The sequence below is a fragment of the Spermophilus citellus genome (genome assembly GCF_964194105.1).
Source record: "Spermophilus citellus genome assembly, chromosome: 1".
Lineage (NCBI taxonomy): Eukaryota > Metazoa > Chordata > Mammalia > Rodentia > Sciuridae > Spermophilus > Spermophilus citellus.
Window position 1 is genome coordinate 207,107,103 of NC_138182.1, and position 23,290 is coordinate 207,130,392.

Consider the following 23,290-nt stretch of genomic DNA (forward strand, 5'->3'; position numbering starts at 1 on the left):
CTGAGTTCGATCCTTGATACAAAAAAAAAAAAAAAAAGGGAGGATGTTGAAGGATCAAGCAGTGTTTGACTTATAATAATTACATAAGAGAGATGGGAGTAGTCCTTCTTACAACAGGACTTCTTAAACTTTAATTGCATCCAATTGCCTGAGAATTTTTTAAGTGAAGATCTAGTTTGGTAGGACTGGGGTAGGGGCTGAGGTTCTGCATTTCTAACAAATCCCCAAGAGATATTCATGATATTTCCCAGACACTGCACTTTCATTAGCAAATGACTAGAGATTATATTTTGTTTTTATTTTTGAGGAGCTGATGCTGGAGGTGAGTCTTAAAAACGAATAGGCACCATTCAAGAAGACAGTAGGCAGTAGAAATGAGGGCATTCCAGGAGGATGGAAGGAAGTATGGGGCTTGCCAGTGCTAAAAGAAATACAGGAAAATGAGGAGACGGGAGGAAGAACTTGGAGAGAGGAGTTCAGGATGAAAGACCAAGGCAAAACAGAGGATCTTTCATGCCTTGCCAGGAGCTATTTATTTTACAGGTAATGAGGAACCACAAAAGGATTTTAAAATGTGGAGGACGTGATCACCTATGAGACCTAAAATTATTGCCCCGAGAACACTGGGAGGATGAGAGGATGACTGGCATCAGAAGGGTCCTGTGCTATACGTGTGAGATGGAAGGAGTAGGAGCCACTTGGCAATGGTAGTGTGGACTGAGGCAGAGATGCCTGTGGGGGACATCCAGGATATGGAATTGATGGAACTTGGGCATTCATTAAATATGAAAAGAGGAAATAAAGTTTAAGGTTCCTGCCAGCCTTCTGATTTAGGTTACTGTGTAGGTGATAACATCACTTTCCAAGTAATTCAGAAGGATAAAAAGTGATTCAGGAGGAAGAGAAGAGTTTATAGAAAATAAAGTGAGTTGAATTTGGGAATATGTTCTGTTTGTGCAACATCCAAATGGAAGTGTCTACCTAGCAAAGTTGGAGTTACCGGAGAACAATTTGAGAGCTGTTCTTTATAAAACGGCAGATAGTGTTGTGGAGATAGGTTCCATCATTCAAGGATAATAACAGAGAGAGAAGCAAGAAAAAACAAGATAGGATTCTATTTGGAAACCAACATGAGGAATTAGCAAAGGGAGAGAAACCTACAAAAGCAACCTGGGAGAAATTATTAGGAAAAGAGACTCATAATCAGGGAGAAATACTATCAGAAAAGCAGAAAATATTGTCAGGCAGATTTCTAGAATTTCCAGAAGAAACTGATAGCTATATCAAATGCAGCTGAAATCAAATAAATTAGAACTAAAAGCTAGGAATTGGTGATATTCATCAAAGTATTTTCAGTGAAATGATGTAGAGGGAAGCCAGATTGTGGCAGGCTAAAAAATGAATGTAAGATAAGAAAGCAGAAATAGACAATGTAAAATATTCTTTCTAGCAGTTTGGTTATATTAGGAAAAGTTCATAACTAGTGGCCAGAAATAGTTCCAAAGTTGAGTGTTCCACTTAATTGATTGATTAATTCACTTATTCATTCATTTGTTGTCCCAAGCTCATTATGGCTTCTGGGAAGCAGTAAGTAGAGGAAGCATTGAAAAATAGGTCAAAAGAAAGACTAAGAAAACAATGCTCAGGAAAAGCAGCACAATTCATTTGAGACTATAGGAAATAAGGTGGAGTTGGACATTTGTGCAAATGGGTCACAAGATGTAGGGATGGATATTGCACACTTTGTAGCTCAGGTTTATTCTGTAACATGGAAAGCAGGATAATTGACTGGGCGCACCTAGAGATTAAACTGTGTAATGAGGTTTAACTTCAGTCTTGGGTGGTTGCTTTCAAACGTGACCCTCTGCTCACATTTTCTTTGAAATTGCCCATAAAAGTTGCTGATGCTACCTCACCAAAAGAAAGGAGCACGTGTTTCATAAATAGAGCATCCTCTGGTACACACCAATCTCTGAAATTCCAAACAGCAAGCTGGCCTTCTTTCCTTTGCACTCTATTCATCTGGTTTTCCAGTTGACAAGAGGAGATAGAGATAGAAAGATGGATGGTGTGTGTGTACGTACATATGTTGTAATCTATAGGGGTGATGACATCTGTAGGACCATCAAAGAAATCTTCCAAGGTTGTAGAATGAAAATGTTGAAAACTGCTGCTTTTCTTCTTACTTAGTATATACCTTAAAACCATTTAACCCAAATAGTTTTATATGCCAAAATTCTTGTGTTCATTTTTCCTTGATAATCATGAATCCTCAACTTCCTACTCCAGTTCTCAGCTAAATCTCATTCTACAGTTTATTAACTTAAAATAGGAAGCTAATGGCCCTTGCTGAGTAGCAGAGCAACAGCCTACTCCAGTAGTTTTAGGCTTCAATCTTCTGGACGCCTCTGCTGAGTTCTGAAGGTCAACTGCAAGTACAGACACAAACCAGTTGACTCATAAATCCTTGTTTTCTTAGAAATGGAAAGAAGAGGAGGAAAAGAGGATAGGGAGCAGAAATAAAGTTTAGAATATAAACATTATTATTCTATTTTGAGTTACATCTACTTGTAGAAAATACTATTCTAATTTTTAAATGAATTTAAAAGCTCTGTAATGATCAATTATAAGCTTGACCCCCTTCAGTATGTATTTTATTAACTCAACTTCCCCACTGATAGTTGTACCTTTTCTCAATTTATTTCCCAAAATACTTCTTAAATATTAAACACTGAAGTTTTCTTTTTCATCTCCCTAGACATTCAATTCCTCAGAAGTCTCCAGAACTTTCTTAAATTATACACCATGAAGTTGATCCACTAGTGATGTAGGGAGGAGCTGCAATGAGGGGCCTGTACTCTAGTCAACAACTTAGATAGAAAGTAGCTATGCAACGTTTTTCCTCTGGATCAAAGTTTCTGGCACTTGTGGCTCCCAGAAAAGTATCAATGCACAGCATTTTGGAGCACATCCAGCAGCTTGTTCAGAATAATAGCTAAGGGCATAGACACCATGTTGGTAAAAAATATTTGAAAGGACAAAAACCATTTAATCTAGAACCTCAGGAAATGTGAGACTTGTCTGTATTGGTGTATGTTTATATGCAAGTCAAAAATGCCATTTCAAAATGACTCAAGAGGAAAAGCAGATCATTTTTTTAGGTAACTCAACTAAGGATTCTGGATCTGGGCAAATCTGGAACAATGGGCTCACACTAGGTCATTAGAACTTCACCTTCTTTCTCTCTCTTGGTTGTACCCTTCTCTGTGTTGACTCTCAAGACAGCTTTCCTTTTTGACTTAAGCAGTGCCATACGTACTTCCTAAACTTACTGCAACCCCGGGAAAAACGAAATTTCCAACAAAAGTTCTGGACTCATTGCCTGTAAATGATTTGGATTTGGTCAAATCCCCAGACCTACCCCCTGGAAATTGCGTGATTCTTCAAGTGAAACCTTTGTTCTTTTCACACAAGAAGGCAAACAAATGCCAGACAGCAGATATCTTACACTGCCTTCATATATGTGGTGGTCTCTCCTGTGGGCTAAGAGATAAACTAATATGAGAAGCCCCAGAGGTGAGAAGCAGACCCCCTGCATTCAACCTGACAGTAAAACAGATTTCAGCTTACTTTGGCACACCATTAGCTGTTGAAACGCCCAGCTTTAGATATGTCACATACCAGGTCCTTCCACATGTTCAGGTACGGGCCAGATGGGCAACTGTCAGGAGTACTGGTTAGGAATTCCTGCATTAGGCAGAGCTTTGCCTACATGACCCATAAGGTCACTTTTGACTCTACAATTCTATTATCCTTGTTAATTTCCACAATTCAATTTGGAGTACAGGATAAACAAACCAACCTAATTTGATCTGGAACTTCTGCAGGCTATCATGGGTCATTTAATCTAAAACACATGGCCTAGCCATTACCATGTTTTCTGAAGTCATCTAACAGAGCTTATCCTTAACAAGGTCTCCATGTTATTAGTTTCACTCATGGCCTTTCCCAGCCCCCTGCTTATTCCACAGTTGCCTTTCATTCTCCTTTAGATTGGGGGAGAGGGAGGATATAAGAGTTACCTTCTTTCTGAATTTCTTCTCTTAAATCTTATAAACGATGAATCCAAATTAAAATGATATCAATTTCATCTTTACTTCGCAACTGGACTTTCACTTTGCAGGGAGTTGATGAGAAATGGGAAATAAGGCCACAGATAAACATCACTCTGGAAAAGTCTATTAAGGAAAAATTTCAAAATTAGGATAAGTCTGAAAACCACTTATTTTACTCATTAAGAAACATATACAGGGGCTGGGGATGTGGCTCAAGCAATAGCGCGCTCTCTTGGCATGGTACCGCCGGGGTTCGATCCTCAGCACCACATACAAACAAAGATGTTGTGTCTGCTGAAAACTAAAAATAAATATTAAAAAATTCTCTCTCTCTCTCTCTCTAAAAAAAAAAAAAAAAAAAAATATATATATATATATATATATATATATATATATATATATATATAAATGATGTGTTTTATTTATTTAAATACATTTAAATAAAATATATTTTTTCAAAGCTGAAATCAACCTCAACCCTACTGGAACTGCCATGTTACAGAATCTAGCTTCAAATAAAATTTGTTTTAGCCAGGGTATGTCCATCCTTAATAACAGATGCTGTTTCTTATCTTTTTCAGTGAACGTTGTGTCAATGTTACAGGAATTTTGGGAAAGCAAGCAGCAGCAGCGGGCTGCATTCCCAAGCGAAGGTGTGGTCGTCTATGAGTCTCTGCCATCCTCTGGGCCTCCCTTTGTGAGTTATGTGACACTCCCAGGGGGAAGCTGTTTTGGCAACTTTCAGGTGAGAGGCAACTACCAATTCATCGGTGAAAGTTACTTGGTTAAAATAGAACAAATCCTTTTGTAAAATAGTGAAGTTATGTGTTTCCTTGGATATAGTGAACAAATTTGTGCCATATACTATCATATATACTGGAAAACTGGTCAGATGTTCCAATTTTTAAAACATTTTAAATTTAGCTTTATGTGAGAGTCTACCCTGATATTTCTTTATGGAAAATAAGTTTTATAGCACAGTATTTTATTTGCCAGATAGCTGCTGCCCTTTCCTTCAAAAACTTCTGGAATAAAACTTAAAGAACTAGCAAGTGGTGGCAAAGCCTTTCCATCAGGGCTTCCCATCAGGAGCAAGTGTCCCCTTTTATAAATTTAATATTAATCAATTTAATCAACCTGCACACCAAAGCACAAACCAACAGCAAAGTGTTGAGAGTCACAGGGCTGCTATCAGGCATCAGTGCTAAGCCCAAGTCTGCCACTCCCTACCTGCAAACCCTTGGGAAACCAATTTACATTTTTCATTTCCAAGCTTTAAGATGTGGAACAGCATCCACAGGATTGGTTGGAAATCTTATGAAATGTGCATATTATGTGTTCAGCATGGTATCTGGTACATCATAGGTATTGTTTTTATTATAAAGACTCTTCCAGTTGGTTAAATTTTTATGTCTGTTGTCTATAATGGTAGATTTCTAGCTGTATACTTTTCACACAAAAATATTTACATACATTACCTCAACATTGTATAACAAAAAATAATTGAGTAACAGGAAGTATCAAGCAGTGGGCTGAGGTTATGGTCCCTACTCTGAAGAAATCAGTGTTTAAAAAAAGTTACAGAAATTACAGAGTTATATTTAAGAGCCAATGAGGGCTCAAGGAAGGAAACTTCTAAATTTACCATACCTCTTTATAAATAATTTTTAATGTAATGACCTCTCATTTTTTAGTAACTGGCAAAGATGCTTTCATTATAGTGTACACTATGAAATTCACAAGCAACCAAGTATCTCTCTTAACTTCGACAGCTGAGAATTCCAGAGGCAGATTTTCATTGTGTCCCTTTGTAGTATAAGTCTACAGAACTTAGTGTTATATCAATTTTAAGACTAACATCATGCCTGGTATTATTTGTGTTTCTATCTTTACTTTCCCTTCAAATATAATACCTCCTTCATTCATGTTATCCTTTTACCTGTTGTGTCTGTTTTACATTGTCTCAAGTCCTTGGTGGAATGAGGGATGAGTATAAATTAATAAAGAGACCCACAAACCTGTGCTGCCTTAGAGAAGTCAAAGGATTCCTAGGGGGCAAAAAGGCGAGTGGAGATGTGCATTCAAGAGTATTTTGGCCAGTCAAAAAGGGAAGAACACAGTTGCAGCATAAGGAATACTGTGAGCAAAGGCACACAGCAAGAGGAGACCACAAACACTTGCAGAATTGTGGGACACGAGCATCATTCTGTGTGGTAAGGACCCATGCGAAATGACAGTTAGGCACTCCCATTGAATGAGAGACTATCACACCCTCAAAGGAGCACAGGTTTTATTCTATATAAAACCAACCTCTGAAGGTGAACAAATATATTTAGACATATTTCAGAAAGATTATTCTGGCAGTAGTATGAAAATGTTTCAGATCTAACTAGATGTGGTGATGCACGCCTGTAACCCCAGCTCCTCAGGAGACTGGGGCAGGAGGATCTCAAGTTCAAAAGTAGCCAGGGCAACTTAGGGAGACACTTATAAAATATAAGAACTGGGGATGCAGCTCAGAGTTAGAGGGGCTGATTAGCTGTGTGAGGCCCTGGGTTTAATCCCAAGTACTGGGGGAAAATGCTTTAGATCTAAATGAAGCTAAAAACTGAGAGACCAACAGGAAATGAGCAATGAGTCCCCATGGAGGTAAGCTGCATACACAGTGTGGTTAGAAGGTAAGGGTGAAAGGACTATAGTAGGACAGGTGTTTGGGTGACACCTCAGCTTTGACTTTAATATCTGGACAAAAAAAAAACACAAGAGAAGGAAGAGCAGGTTTGTGGAAAATGAAGACAAAGTTCATGTGAGGTAACTGGAAGCCCCCAGGGAAAGAACTGCAAACAGCCCTTCAGAGAGAGATGACTTGTATATTTATACATTCCTGAGCTGAAGCCACCATGGCCACAGGTAGTGATGAGTGTAAAGTCCCTGATAACCTTCAGAAGAGTGATTTCAGTGAAGGAATGAGACACAACTCAGACTACAGAAGGTTAGAAGGTCAAGAGAGACTTAGGATGCAGGCTGCATATCTCAGTAAGGATTTGGAGGACTCCCTCCTACTCCTATGGTTAACTTTACTTGGGGAAAACAGAACCACCTTGCTTCGTGTCCAGCGGGGAGCTGGTGAGAAAGCATGCTCTCATCTAATTGCCACCAGTGACTTCTGGACATCTCATCTTAATTAAAACTGGGAAGGACAACTAAGACTGAGCCCCAATATTCAGACAGTCATCAAATAGCCTACAGAATAAACAAGATGAACTGCTCATAGATTATAAAATGTCAAGATGTCTCAAGATTGAATCAAGATGATGGACTTGGCACATACCTCAACCTTTTTTATAGTCTAAAATGTCTTGAAATGTTAAAGAAGTATTTAAAAATACGTAAATTCACAATAGTGATGGGCAACAAGAAAGGGTGGCACTGGAAGAGCTGAACCTTGAGACAGTTCTGGGAGATGAAAGTGGAATCAGATTATCAGGTGCAAAAATACTACAGTCTAAACACATTCAGGAGGAAATGTACTATAAAGGTAAAGAAGAGCTAGAGAAACTCTAGGAACGGAAGAACAAATGCAGAGAGCAGGAAGGTTTTCTAGAATAATTTTAAAGCTAATTAAAGAACTGCTTCCAAAACTTCTGACCCACAGAGCCAGTGAGGTATTGCTGTCCCCTTCCCTGAGCAGGAGTCAGCAGTGGATTTTGACATCTGATGAATGGAGGCAAATCACCTAACGAAAGCAGTTTGCATGTGGGTTTCAGAACAGACACAGCTTGACCAGAATAAAGGCAGGGAAGGAGAAGAAAGGCAGCAATTGAGAAAGAGGTTCTCTTTTTTTTTTTTTTTTTAAATCTTATTTTTCTTTTTTTTTTGAGAGGGAATTTTAATATTTATTTTTTAGTTTTTGGCGGACACAACATCTTTGTTTGTATGTGGTGCTGAGGATCGAACCCGGGCTGCACGCATGCCAGGCGAGCGCGCTACCGCTTGAGCCACATCCCCAGCCCGAGAAAGAGGTTCTCTAACTCATGTGTACCTATAGTCCACAATTGAGCATCCTTAGAGGATGGCCTGCCAGGGAACATACCCTTCCTGCTCATCCAAAGGGCCTGTCAGCAGTTCCAGTGGGGAGACTCCCTAGGAAACACACTCAGACCAGGGAAAGGTCTTGCTGGCCACCTCAAGTAATAGGTATCTTGGTCCATGAATGTTAGTGAACTAAACATCTGAGGAAAACCAAAAGCATAAGAGAAAAGGCCAAGGTGAGCAAACAAAAGCACAAAGTAATTCAAGCAATACAGAACGTAAGAAAATATTATAGTAGACATCCTGGGGAAATATTGAAAGGAATTTGCCCCCTAAAACAGCTATGATAAAATGAACAGGCAGGATACAAGAGATAAAATATGTTATTGCTAATTTAGAATAATAGAAAGAACAAATAAAAGAGGTGTGAAGAGTTGAGTAGAGATAGATGACAGCCAAATTAGTAATAGGTAGCAAATTAAAAAATAATAATACAATAAGTCTTCAAGAACTTAAAGCAAAAAGAGCAATGGAGGATGAAAGTACAGGAGATGTGGAGACAAATCCTAAAGATGCACATTAATAAGAGCTCCAGAAAGAGGCATGAGAAATATAGGGGAGGGAATAAATAACAGAAGCAATTTTCTTTGAGTTAAATAAATTCACAAGTTTCAGACTGAAATGGCCCAGCATATTTCCAGCCAGATAATGATAAAAGAATCACACAGCTCTGTGACTAGGTAGCACTTAAAGACAGGTTCTGCTTAAAAGTGACCAAGGAACCTTTTTTTTTTTTTGATATAGCATCTGTACATTATTCTGGTTTTTAAATTACATTAAATGTTTAGGTATTGATGAGGGAATTAGGAAAACTGATGAAAGGGACAAAAATTGGGAAACTAGGTTAACAAAACCAAAATCTGTGTCTTCAAAAAGAAACAAACAAACAAAAAAGATATATCTTTGGCATTTCTGATTAGGCAAAAGAGCAAGGCATATACCTCACTAAGTGTAAGAGAAAGGATTCAGTCATAGGAGTGTAATACAAGAATACTTCACGAATCTTATTAAAAAACGTGTTAGTGAGTTTTCAGTTATTGTGACAGAATACCTTGAGATAAACAAAATACCTGAGATAAACAACCCGTAAAGAGGAGAAGCTTATTTTGGCTCAGTTTTTGAGGTTTCTGTCCATGGTCACTTGACCCTGTTGCCTTTGGGACTGTGGTGAGGCCCATCATGGCAGGGAGCAGGTGGTGGAGGACAACTGCTCAACTCATGATAGGCAGGAAGTAAAGAGAGAGGAAGGCATGAAGGTCCCAACATACCCTTCAAGAGCATGCCCCCAGTGATCTACACCCTCCAACTAGTCCCCCCCCTCCTAAAGTTTCTACCAACTCCCAATTGCGTCACCCGCTGGGAACCAAGTCTTCAACACATGAGCTTTGGGGAAAACATCTGAGATCCAAATCATAACATTAACCATTTCCATACTCACATAGTAACCTACATATGAGGACTGTTTCTACCTTCTCTTCGGGTCTAAACCCTGCCCTATCTGAGGACTCCATGCCATGTTATATTCTTGACAAATATTCTCTGAATCTTTCTACTAGAAATCTCTGCCTCTGATTTCCCAAGGCCATTATTTCTCTTTCTCTTCTGATGTTTCATGTTTGCTACCTTCAACTGACTTTACTATGTATGTTCTATCACTGAAATAAAATGTAAGTGCCTCAGGGACAGCATCTATAGTATGTCCCTCATGATTTTAAGCACATTTGTCATATAATAAGTGCCTAATAGATTTTGTTGAATGAATATGGAAATGAATAACAAATCTGAAGAATAAATGAAGTTAATGTCATTTTTGTACATAATCAATAGTCAGTAAAGATATTCCACTTAACTCTGCAAGATAGAGGGCTAGGAAGGAAAAGCCAGTGACATTGAAATCAACTGATATTATTTTGTTCATATCTGTAGCTAAAATATTGGAAATGGATGAAAATTAAAGTATTAATTAAAAAAGAACTTATAATTCTGGATTTAACTTAAGCATGATAATTTCCCCCAACTTTGGCTGCACTCACACTCGGGCACCAATACATTTGTTAAAATTTAATAAATTTCAGTGATAGAACATACATAGTAAAGTCAGTAGATGGCTCAGAATTAAGGCTCTGAGTTCAATCTCCAAGACCACAAAAAATAATAATAAATTATAAAAAAACAAAAATAAACAAATGCACTCATTATAATCTATCTGGAATATAATGCATTTGGCAGATCATTGGAGTAGATTGAGGGGATATGAATCTAAGAAATGCTAGTTCTCTTGTTCTTATTTTTGCTATCCTGAGAATTATGAACTTCCCAATTGTCTCATAAATTTTGTCCTCAAATGATAGGACTTCCCTTAGGAGGCAGATCCAACATCCTCCTTGTGGTCTTTAAAAACATAGAAAACAAAATGAAAATTTGAACTCTTCAGCTGGAGGGCCTCTGATTGATCTCTCTGGTCGTTTTAGGGTCTCCTTTTCCTTATGTTTAAATCATCATATTTTAAGGTTCTCAGGAGGATTGTTAACATCTTTGCTTTAAAAGATCCAGAATTTCCTGATTCAAATGTTTTGAAAATGTGTTTGGGTGGTTGGCTGCCAAACGTGGCCCCTTTACCCATTTGGCTCTCCAAAATATAACTTGAGAAAGGAAAATCAGGAGGAGAAAAAAAAAAGAAAATTTTTCTTAAAGCAATGTCCCCGCAGTTTTCATTGTCAGTTCAGAAACCTTCCTACATTGCTTTTTTCACCATATAACACTTCATCATGCTTTTGCCAGCAGTTGGCCTAGGAGAACCTGCATGTTCATTCCTGCAATGCCTTTCACATAACCAAATGTCACCCCTGTGCATTGCAAATCATTTCACGACGGATTATTAATGCCAAGACCATGTGCTGAGACATGGAGAAACCATTATGCCAGCAGTAGCCTTCTTACTTAGCCGTGGATGTCACTTCCAATGGTGCCAAGTAATTGAAAATACTTGAAGTGGAGTATGGGCCTGGATTGCACAACTAATCCTCTGGTTTCAGGCCCTTTCATGAAAGCTGTAAGAGATTATGCTCATTCATTCTTTAGAAAAGTGGTATTCAGACTCAACCTTAGTTTTCTGATTAATCAAAGAAAGCAGTCCAGTTAAGGCTCCAATGGACACAAACCACTGGTTTTTATGTAAAGAAACTTCCCATTGAAGTAAATGGAAAGCTTGTGTCCACCAAGACTAATTAAAGAATTTTTTTTTGTTGGTCTTGACACCACAACCCACAAAAGAGAAAGAGGGGAGAAAAAAACCAGCATATGTAACCCCTGCCTTTAAACCAGGCCTTCAGAAACTACTACAAAAAGAGAAGTGAAAACATGATTTTATTTTTGAATTCCCAAACAATAAATAATTTGATTGATTGATGGATCCAAAATATTTTTCAGGAAGTTATATTGAAATGTATTAATTTTGTATCTTTTATGAAAGAAACCATTTTCTATTATTACAGACATTAAGTGAAAATTCATTCATTGTGAGTACAATTTCTTTATGCAATTTTTATCTAGGCAGTTAATCCTTCCCTAGCCACACATCATGACCATGAAAACTTGTGGTTTCACCATAAACTTTCCATGTTTCACAGTAAGAGGAACAGAAGGGCCATCAGATGGTCTTCTGGTCCCCCTCTTGAGAAACTCAGAAGATAAGTCATTCATGCTTCAGCAGCTGCTTTTGTTTCCAAATCCAAAAGAGAACTTGAACATTTTATTTTATTTCATATTTAGATTTAAAGGTTTTTGATTCAAGTTTTGTTTTCAAGCCAGTGACGTGGTCTTCCATATAGAGTTTGCTAGAATGACTTGGATTAATGAATTCCATTCTTACTTTGAGTAAAAGCAAAAATTCCCTTGGCTATAGTACTACAACATGCAATTATTTATGTGCATGAATTATGATTAAATGAAAAATGTGCCCCCTGGCTAAAACATTAATGGAATAGCTTGATTTATTTGAAGTTTGAGACACTTATTCACCAGGGTATCATATCTTTTTCAAGTAAATATTTTGTTGTTGTTAAAATTGCTTCACAGAAAATAAACAGGTGTTAAAAGCTGAGGGATGGTTCTTAGGCTAGTTGTATAGCACCAGAAACCACAAGAAGTTGACACATTTAATATTTCCACTGGAAAGCTGTTGATTTGTTGTGGGTCTTTTTTTTTCCATTTATGTTTGGTTTTGTGGAGCAGGGCTGCTCCACAGGGACACTGAGAGGGACACTGAGAGCAAATGTGCTCCTTACAAATATTTCTCTCTAAAAGGCATTGGATTCATTTTTGTTTATTTTGTCACTGTAGTATTCAAACCAATTTCATTTCCTATGAAAACACCTAAAAGAACTAGTTCCCCAACGATCATATCTCCTAAAAGAAAGATAGGAGTTCTTAAGATTGTTTTATTTTTGTTACTTAAGGCAAAAAAGGCATACTTCACCTATATGATCAAACATAATAACAGATGTTTTATACTTTCATGCATTAAGTGAATCTTCTTGAAGTCCAGGGAACTAAAGGTACATTTAAATCACAATAAATTCAGTTTATAAAATTAAGTTTTTCCCAGGAGAGAATGACTAAGAGAAAATTTGATCAATTTTTATACTGGACTAAATGGAATTGTAATGCTCTCTTTGCTGATAATTTAATAAGGCCTGGCCTTAACATTCCACACTCCAAATGGTGGCTAGGTTCCTGCCATAAAATCGAAACTATTGCCCAGCACTAATGCTGTTTTAATGCTAAGTATTTCTATTTGAAGTCATCCATGACATCTTCTCTGTCTCTAGAGTTGAATACCTAGACTCAGATGCAGCATAACAACTTCTAAAGGCACACTTCCTGGTGGAAATCTCCATAGGAAAACATTCTGGTTTATTACTAATGAGACCCAAAGATAGGAAGGCCAGTTAAAACCCCATCCCCATTTAAAAGTCTTGTCAGCTAATTATCAGACATTAATGACTTGCCCATGAAATTTGGAAGTGCATATTGTTTTAATGAGACCCCAGCTTCCTTGCCTCACTTTAATCTGTTTCTTTTATTAAGCGGAGTGGATTGAGATTCTTGACCTTCAAAGAAGACAGTAGAGTGTAGAGAAAGAAAAGTTTAGACAAGGCCCCATGATAGACTTCAGACTATCTCCACAGGAGTCTCCCAGACCCTGGTCTGTGAACTCCAGGAGGATGCTCACTGTCTGCCCCTCTCATCTCTCCTTGCTGAGTAGGGAAGAAAGTCTGACTCCCTCTCCTTCTAATCCCTTCCCATCCCATTCATGTGATCCTTTTAAAGCATCAAAATTACTATAAAAATAAACTGAAATATTGAGACCTGATCAATTCATCTTGTTTTCACCTTAATTTGAAAAAAATAAATAAATTAAAAAAACAGAAGAATAGAGAAAGAAAAAGGCTTCAAGGAGCACAGTACCACGTGGGTTTGTAATAGTTACCAGGGACTTGCTCCAGGTATGTGTGTAGAATAGCATTTTTGACAGAGGTAAATTAGGAGAAGGCCAGGTGGTTTATATTATAAAAATAACATTCTGACCCACCATGTGCCTGAAACATTTCTTTCAGTTGACAGGAACTGGTGAGTTTTCTCTGAAAATTGGACTCCCAGACCAGTCCCCTCCCCCATACCTAGCAAAGACCCACATTCCCAGCACACACAGAGCTCTAAATTGTTCCCAACATATTTGCTGGCAGCATGACCTACAGAGAGACACAATATTGGGTGACTGAGTTTCAATCATTGCCCTCTTTTCATATCACCATCTGGAAGGGGGTAAAATGCTAATATACCCACAATTAGATAAATTGGAACACATGTAAATTTTCATGCTTCGGCCAGGGCAGTCAAGGTCTTAAAGAACAGAAAGCACTGGGGCCTGGCTTGTGGCATTCTTTTTTTTTTTTTTTTTTTTTTTTTTTTTTTTTTTTGCTGAAGGCTTGCTGTCAGGATGAAACCGAGGTGTTGGTGACACTGACCAGAGCTGGCAGGCCATACACACAAACTCTTGCAAGTCACAGAGACTGTAAGTTGCAAAAGCAAAATGTTCCGAACCACCTGTATGTTAGACATAACAGTCTACAGGATTTGGGCAAGAATTCTCACCTCTCACAGTCAGTTTATTAGGTTTTGCCACCTGCACAATCCCAGCTTGGAGAACCTCTCAGTACTGTGTACTGTTGAGGGAATGCCACCTAAATATCACTGACCTGTCATTAACCCTAGGGAGGATGGCATCATTATCTTTGGATACAATCTGCAGCATTAGCCATTACATTACTATTATTCAAAAAATTTTGCTCCTTACAAGCCACATTTCAATCCCTTGGTTACCACTGATAGGCAGTGAGTACGAGAGAACCTAATTTGGTTGTACACATTTTGAATCTGAAGACCTTTCTTCCTATCTTTAAAACACATGCATGAATAATTCTAGAAAGCCTCTTGTTTATGATGCACTGTGTTTGTGGTGTATGTTCAGTAAAATCTTGGGACATAGAAATGTCTACTGAACACATGCATTCTGCCTCATTTTCTGAAACAAAAGCATGGAGGAAAATTGATCAAATTAGGGTAACATTGTTCAGAGTATGCATTGTGTCAGTTTGGTTAGAAGGTGTTTCTGTAAACAGTAACACACCTATAACTAGTTCTAAAATATTTCACAAATAGCAATAAAACTAATTTCTTAGGAGGCATTTCCATTTAAAACATTCATGACTATCAAAATTTTATTTAAATTAATTTAACAGCTTCTGTTCATCCTAAAAAATTGACTAACCATTATTTTATTTGAGGACAGTTTAAAAATAAATCTTGGATGGACCAGGTATGGTGGTGCATGCCTGTAATCCCAGCAGCTAAGTTCAAAGCCACTCTCAGCAACTTAGTGAGGCTCTCAGCAATTGAGTGAGACACTATCTCAAAATTTAAAAACTTAGAAAGGCCTGGGGATGTGCCTCAGTGAGTGACAATCTCGTCGTCGTGTCATCCTCATCATCTTGGATGGATCTTAACATTACATTATGAAAAATTATTATAGAAGAAATAAAACTTGATGAGTAGAAAAGTAAAATTGAGATATCACTTAGATAAGTCAGCAAATTTTAGAAGAACTGTAATGAAGAATTTTTTTGTTGTTGTTAACCTGAATACTGCTTTTTTTGACATTGGGTAGAGGCAATTTCTCTGGTGAAAAATTAGCACTTTTCACTGTTAACAAAGGTGAATTTACCATGAAGACGAAGAAGCTTCCACAAAGGCCCCTTGCAAGTCACAATGCCAACTTTTTTTCACTTGTAACTTTATGTGATTTTTCTTAAATAAGGTCCCCAAATTGGGTAGGCCTTGGGCCACATAAAACCTGGATCTGTCCTTGCCAGTTAAATATGAGAGTCAGGGAAAGCATGGAGTGATGTTCCTCGAAAAGGAACTTCATAATCGCCTGGAAATCTTATTAAAATGTCAATCACCCACTGTGATCCATCCGCAGAGATTCTGGTTCAATAGGTCAGGTTGGAACCTGGGGTTACGTATGTTTAACAAGTTCCCAGGAGACTGTGCCATGAACACTGAAGCTTTTGAACTTTGTTCTCTACTCCTGGATTAGGCTTGGTGGTTTTTGATGATCTAAGCTCCAAAATAAAACACAAAGCCAGAAGGAGCTGGGCTAGAGAGGGGGATGGGATTTCTTAACCCATACAACTGAGAAAATTTAATATGAATGATTTTTACTTTTGAAGTTCCCAAACATTTCTTAAAATTGTTAAACAACTCCAAGAGGCAGACTTTCCAAAGCTCTTGGCCCCATATTTCATCAAGAGGATATATTCAATCCAAAGGAGACATTTCCTACAAGAGATAACATTTGATTTCTTGTTTAGTCATATTGGTCTTTCTATTTCTATCTTCCTATAGTTCAGGAAACCATCAAATGGGAAATAGGAGAAAGGATATTAAGATAATTATTAACACATTCCCCTCCTCGGTGAGCATGATTTACTACCACAGTGTCCTCTGTCCTCCTTGGTCTTTTAAGTGAAATCAAGTTTGCCATGTAGGGATGGGGAAAACACCATTGGAATCTGATGTCAAAATGACCCATGGAAAGTCAAAGTTGGAGTCTTGTCTACAATACTCAACTGGATTAGGGAATACTGTGTGACTTTAGCCAAATTACCTGTCCTCAAATTACATTTCCACAACTGCAAAATCAGGATGACAAAATCAGCCTCACAGGATTGCTGTAATAATGGAATGTAATAATAAACAAAATGCTTAGCACAGTTCCAAGCACATAGTGTCAGCAATGAGGATTATTGTTATTGAGCTCTCCCTCAAGGGTGTGGTAAGACAATTTCTAATTACTGGCAGTAGGCAAAGCCTTTGTCATAGTTATCTATTGCTGCATAACAAATTGCCTCAAAAGTTATAAACATTAACTGTCTCATATAGTCCCTGATGACCAGGAATCTGAAGGCAGCTTAGTTAGGTGATTCAGGCTCAGGGTCTTAGAAGGTTGCAGTCCATTTGTTAGCTGAAGCTGCACTCATCTGAAGCCTTGATTGGGACTGGAGGACCAGCTTCCAATCTCTCTCAGGTGCTGTTGGCAGAAGGCTTTTATTCCCTGTCATGTGTCCCTGCTCATAACTGGGGAGCTGATTTTTTTTCTAAAGCAGTGATCAAAGAGAAAACAAGCAGGACCAAGATGGAAGCTCACAGTCTTTTACAATCCAATATTGGAAGAGATAGCCCATCACTTCTGCCATGTTCCATTGGTTTCACAGACCACCCCCAGTGCAGTGTGAGCAGGAATACACTAGAATGTGAACCCTAGGAGGTAAGATCATGAGGGCATGTTGCAGGCAGGCTACTACTGCCTTTAAATAGCTTCCTGGGTTATTTTAAGTCGTTCTTTTTTTTTTCTTTAATTTTAGATTAGTCAGAAGACTTTGAAATGATTATAATGGTTTATAATCTACCAGCAAATGAAAGGCATCTGAGCATCAAGACAAATAATGTCTGAGTGAGGTCTGCTGGCCACTTGGAAAGCATGTGGCTCCATATGCCTAAGAAATCCACAGCTGACTTCAGTAAAATCTACACTGTTAAATACCCTAGCTCTGCACGTTCACAGAGTGCAAGGGACAGGCGTTGTCTGTCTATACTAACAAGTAAGAATGGCTAGTGGATGTAAGTAAGAATGGCACAGTGTACTAATCTGTATTTATGATGGGGTCTGGATTTAAAATAGCAAGAATAAACTATGCAACCTGGGAAGTCTAATTCTAGCAGGCAGTTACATTGAAATAACATCATACTTCACTCACTCCCCAACTGATGTCTTTGAGGGCCAGTTTGAACACCAATAAAACGTCCTGTCACTTACCATATTTTATTTTCTTACAGCATTTCCCACTCTTTGATGGTAACTCTAACAGAATTCTTCTTCCAGCAGAATCCACACTCTGGTTTCGATAGACTCAGTAGATTTCTGTTTTGCTGAATTTCTTTCCCAAGTACAGGTTCTTATGGGTCTAAAGTTCCCCTTAAAAAAACCCTAAAGAAAAATATGCAAGAATTACTGGCTTAGATTTGTAGGAGAAAGTGACTGGTTAACATTATAGCCATTTTGAAGAACGTGTCTTTCAGAAATGTATAATACAGTAGTAAGAAAAGCCCCAAGATGCTCAGAATTTATTTTATGCACTTATCAATTGGTACACTTTCTATCCTGTTTTAAGGAAGGATTTTGTACACTGAAACAAGAAAATAAGTAAAGACAGTGTCCATCTTAACATCCTGATACTGGCTGAGTCTCTTTTCCCACGCATCCTGGGTAAAGACTCTTTCTGTTCTCTCATCCTGGCTGCACTTTGATCTCTGAAGCAGTGCCATTTGGTTGTAAATGTGGTGCCTTTGATCTAGTACTTTGCTGGTCTTATTTAAAATAGATAGCTTTTTTTTTTTTAACTAAGTAGTGTTTACTAGGGCTCTCTCTTTATGAAAAATGGCTTAAATTGCTATTATTTAGATAGAAACTTGTTTTCTAAGAGTGCTCCAATCTGAATCTAATTCTCTAAATTCTAAAACCCAACAGCTCTAGTGTAGATTTTGTAAAGCTAAATTGCTATTAAAATGTGCTGCTGCTACAGATGTCAGGTAATACTTGCAAAAACTTTGTTTGCTTTTTAATGGGGAACTGATTTTCCAAAGAATAATAAACATAGCCTGCACTTAGGCAAAAATGGTCCTACCAGTCTGTCTAAACATAATACCCAATTATCCCTCTGAAATCTAGGTATTAATGTATTTTTATATTACTGGGTTACACATACCACACAACGTATATTGAAATGGGACCCTGTTCTCAAATAATTTTTTCTTTAAGAATTTCTTGAACATTATATTTGGTGGTCTAGTAACTTTTAAAAAAATTTTCCTATGCTGTATTCAGTTATTCACAAAAGCACTGTGCAAGTAGGGCAGGGGACTTATAGTCAGCTAAGACATGGATTCTGCCCTGAGGGAACTCACAACCTGGAGGTGAAGCAGGAAGGCACAGCACTAGCAAACAATCACCCTGCAGTATAGTCATGGTCAGTGGTCCTCTTAGCCTGGCCTTGAACATGCTCAGGAAACACTTCTAGGGAAGGTGGCATCAGAGTTCAGTAAAGGACTGCGGACTCAGGACCCAACATTCTGTAAATTTCCAGCAAAGTCTACAAGACAAAGTAAAACCAGGAACCCTCTGGTTTTATATAGGTGACCTAAACCTTGGAAGAGGTCTAAACTTTGAATGACTTTGCTGCCTATAGCTACATCCAAAGTCTTTTTTCTCATCATTCAAACCAAGGAGAAAACCCAAACTATTTTCCACATATGTTTTAGAACTCCAACTCTATTCTTTCCCTTAAATGATTGTATTAGCTTTCCATCACTGTGACAAAATACCTGAGAGAACCAACTGAAAAGGAAAAAAAAAAAAAGATTATTTTGGTCTGGTTTCAGAGGTTTTCGTCCATGGACAGTTGATTCTGTGACTTTTAGGCCTATGATGAGGCAGCAAATCATGACAGGAGTTTGTGGTACAAGAAAGTTGCTCACCACATTGCAGCCAGGAAGTGAAAGAGAGAGAAGAGTAGCTTGAGTCCCAGCATCCCCTCTCAGGGCATATCTCCAGTGACTTAACTTTATTTCATTAGGACCCACTTCCTAAAGGTTCCACAACCTCCCAGTCCACATGGCTGGGGGGTTTGGGCAGCATTTAAGATCCAAAATGTAGCAAGATTATATGGAAAATTACTCTGTATTGTGATTTAAAGTAGCTCCTCCTGTCCTTAAATATTCTACTTTATTAGGCCCATTCAGGTTTTTTTTTTTTTTTTTAATTCTCCTCAGTGTCTTGTCCTGCCATTTTCGAGGTTTTATACTTACTTCATCCATGCATTGACCATACAACAAACATCTCTAAACACTGACCCTGGGTTAGGCCCTGCCAAGGTCTGGAGGTTAGGAGAGAGGATGAGAAGAGTGATGAGTAGTCAATTACATGATCACTACATCATTTCTATGACGTTTCAGGGGAAATCACAGAGGACCTGGAACCTGATTTCAGAAGCCCCTAACTGGGTTTGTGGAGATGGGGGGAGAAGCAGGCCTCTGGAGAACATGTTTTGAGTGTTCCTGGGTAGGGCAGAGATGGTTAACATAGGGCGCATGGGGCAGAATTGAAGAAGGGCTTAAAAACTAGAGGTATTTGGCTTAATTCTGTGAGTGGTACAGGTCCTTTAGGCTGTGAAACTGTGGAAGAATGTGATTATTGGCATCTTCCTTCTTCTTCCATACCAGTTATCAAGCAAATTCTGAGAATCATACATTTTAGGAAGTAGAAGATTTGGATGAAACAATTTGCCCCAAAAGTTCAGATGGTCCAGAGCTCATAGTCACTGAGTGGCTACCTGACCACCCCACTGGCAAGGGCCGGGGCCTGGCTTCTTTTGCACTAGTAATTGTAGAATCTACAATCCTGGGTTCAGGCCATCACACTCTGGGGCCCAGGTCCATGGGATTCAGAGTCCATGTTTTTATAGGCCTTTACCCATCTCTGGATACCTCAGATACACATGAAGCCAGAACTTGAAGAATAGGAATTTTTATCTGTTAGAAAAAGAGACAAGAGGACATAAAAAAAAAAAAAAAAAAAAACAACAAACAACAACAAAAAAAACCCCAGCAGGATATATTAGGCAGATCGACGTGAACAATGTGGAAGCTGGGCTAGGAGGATGGAAAGCAATAGTACATTTGGGCACACGGGGTAGAATTAGTAACTCATTTGTCTTAATGAGTTACTAATCATAGGCTGTCTGTGTTGTCTATCCTTGGGAAAGCCAAAAGGAATACTACCCACCCAAACTGCATGAACTAAGAGCAAAGTGAAAAAAGCAGTCCTCAAGAAAATTGGAGAACTGATTCTAGAACTAAAGAGGAATAAATGCTGGAAAAGCAAAAGCAGTAGATATTGGCAGCAGCACCTTTGCATGAGCCTAGAGGTAAAAGACTATATGACTAGCCTGTTCTTGGAGAGTGCTGTCATGTGCCAGGTAGTCTCAATATTTGAACTGTATTATTTAATTTATTTTTTACTTCAATCTTGCTATTGTTTCCATTTTACAAAGGAGGAAATGGAGACACAGAGAAACTAATCAATTTGTTCAAATCTTACAACTAGTATGTGTTAGAGCTTGAACTCCAACCCCTGCAGTCTGACTCTGAACCCTGTGTTTTTGATCATTGTTCAAGAAACTCCAGTTTCCATGTTAATCTTCTTTCCTTACTTCTTTTCATTGAAATAGAGATTCAAGGAAGGTCCTAGTAATGAATTTAAATAACCTAGCCCACAATAGCAGCCATTACTCTCTTATTAGGACTTATTAACAGAGTAGGCAAAGCCTCTGATCCATAGTAGACATTGCGTAACTCTGCAATTGGACCAAAAGCCTTCGAAGACAATTAAGACATTTGCATGGGCTCTACAACTAAAGGAAAATCTGCATGATCTTCAGGGAGTAGCAATGGGTATGGAAGAACAGGTGCAGACATTGAATGTATGAATAGAAATGTCCAGAGATTCACTGATGCAAGGATAAAATGGTGAGTTGCTGAATCCTTTAATGACTGCTTTTCTCCTTCCCTTCTCAAGTGCTGCTTAAGTAGAGCTGAGGCCAGGCGGGATGCAGCAAAAGTGGCCCTAATCAACTCCCTCTTCAATGAACTGCCTTCTCGCAGGATCACCAAGGAATTCATTATGGAAAGTGTTCAGGAAGCGGTGGCCTCCACCAGTGTAAGTACCATCAGGGCAGGGATAAGCTGGCCTCACTGAGAATACCAAGGAGGCATTTGAATCTTGGGAGATGCTAAAGTGAGCAGATTCTTAGTTTAAAAATTGCACGGGTTAAAATTTTACCCACTGAATCATTACTTTTCAGCAAAAAGAATACTTGGATTAGAAATTGTGAAATTGGAGCTGGCTTTCCACTCCACATCCCAGTAATATTCTTTTTTTTTTTTTTTTTTTTTTTTTGTACTAGAGATTGAGCCCAGTACTGCTTTACAAATGGGCTATATTAGCAACTCTTTTTATTTTGAGGCAGGGTCTTGCTAATTGTTGAAGCTGGCCTTGAACTTGTGATCCTGCTGCCTCAGTCCTCCGAGTCACTGAGATTACCACCACGCATGGCTCTGTAATATTCTTAAATTCCCTGGATCACAATTAATCAAACTTTACATTAAGGTAGATAATTTCATCTACCTTTATTTATTTATTTATGTCAAAGTCAGCCAATGTGGGGCTCTATAATCTGTATTTTTAAGAAAACACTATTTAAAGAGTCAACCTGATACATATTAACTGTTATAATTATCATATTTAATATCAATTTATTTCTTTCAGAGAGCTTAGAAAATTTCTGTGATGGACACAATTAAATATGAAGTACTTTAAGAGCAAAACCCTTAGAAATTTAAATAAGGCATTCTCTTAGCAATTCAGCACTGAATTATTAATTGCCCCATGAATGATTTGGAGGTCCTCACCCCCATTACCTCCAAACTACAAGCCACAGAGGAAGCCTTGGGCCCCCACCTGTGACAGGTGTTTCTCTTGAGTGTGCTTGAAGGCAGGAATTTGGCATTACCAAAGGAGTAGCCAACTTTGGTTTGTATTAGCATGCGTAAACCCTATCTAAGGTTTTCCTTTTGTTTGCCTCAATCTGACTAGAAAGCTATCCTTCTGTAAAAGCTGCTGATAGTGAAGGAGACATCATCTGACTATCATGGTCCTTTCCCCCTCACAAATGCTCTTATCACATAGAGGAGATATTTGAAAGGGGAAAGGGAAGAAGAGCAATTGACCTGCCAGGGAGAAGGCAGGGAGCTCTGCACTATATCTGGTCTAAGGATGAAAGGAAGCCTTTATTTTCCGGCTCTGTAAATTTCAAGTGCCTTTGAGGAAGAGAAGCTAGGAAAATGATGCCTGATTTATATAAGTGTGGAATTTACTCAGGAGCAGGGAGGGCCCTCAGTGTAAATGTGATTTATCATTTTTTTTCATGGAAATTTCTAAAGAAAAAGAATATATATGGCTTGCAGGCTTCTGCATGGATTTCCTCTGGGATATTTAAAAAGCCAACATAAATATTTCAGCAGCAGTGTGTTAATGTTATTGCATTCAAAAGCTATAAATTTGCTGCTATCTGATGCTGGTCACTGTTTGCTCAGCCTCACAAGGTCGCCATTGCCCACCTTCCTTGGAATTCAGGCCATGGGATATTGAAGGAGGCCTGCATGCCATTCCAGAGCTTATGTTAGCTTCTTAGCACCACTCCCACAACCACACTGAAAGGGAATTTCATTTCTACCCATCACTCACCCACCTTGTTTCCTAAAGATTAAGTGGTCCGAGAGTGAAAAAATATCAACCAAGATCCATGTCTCCAGTCCAAATGCCAGCATATTATAAAAGCTCCCCC

The 23,290-nt window shown here is 38.4% G+C and overlaps 1 protein-coding gene across 1 annotated transcript in view; it reads left to right on the forward strand.

Annotated features, from left to right (window-relative positions):
• Positions 1 to 23,290, forward strand: part of LIX1 (limb and CNS expressed 1) — a 49,243-nt gene that overhangs the window by 13,232 nt on the left and 12,721 nt on the right. Inside the window, exons 2-3 of the mRNA XM_081300846.1 lie at positions 4,697 to 4,860; positions 21,463 to 21,603. Of these exons, the coding sequence (XP_081156972.1) occupies positions 4,697 to 4,860; positions 21,463 to 21,603 (305 nt within the window). The remainder of the gene's footprint in view (positions 1 to 4,696; positions 4,861 to 21,462; positions 21,604 to 23,290) is intronic.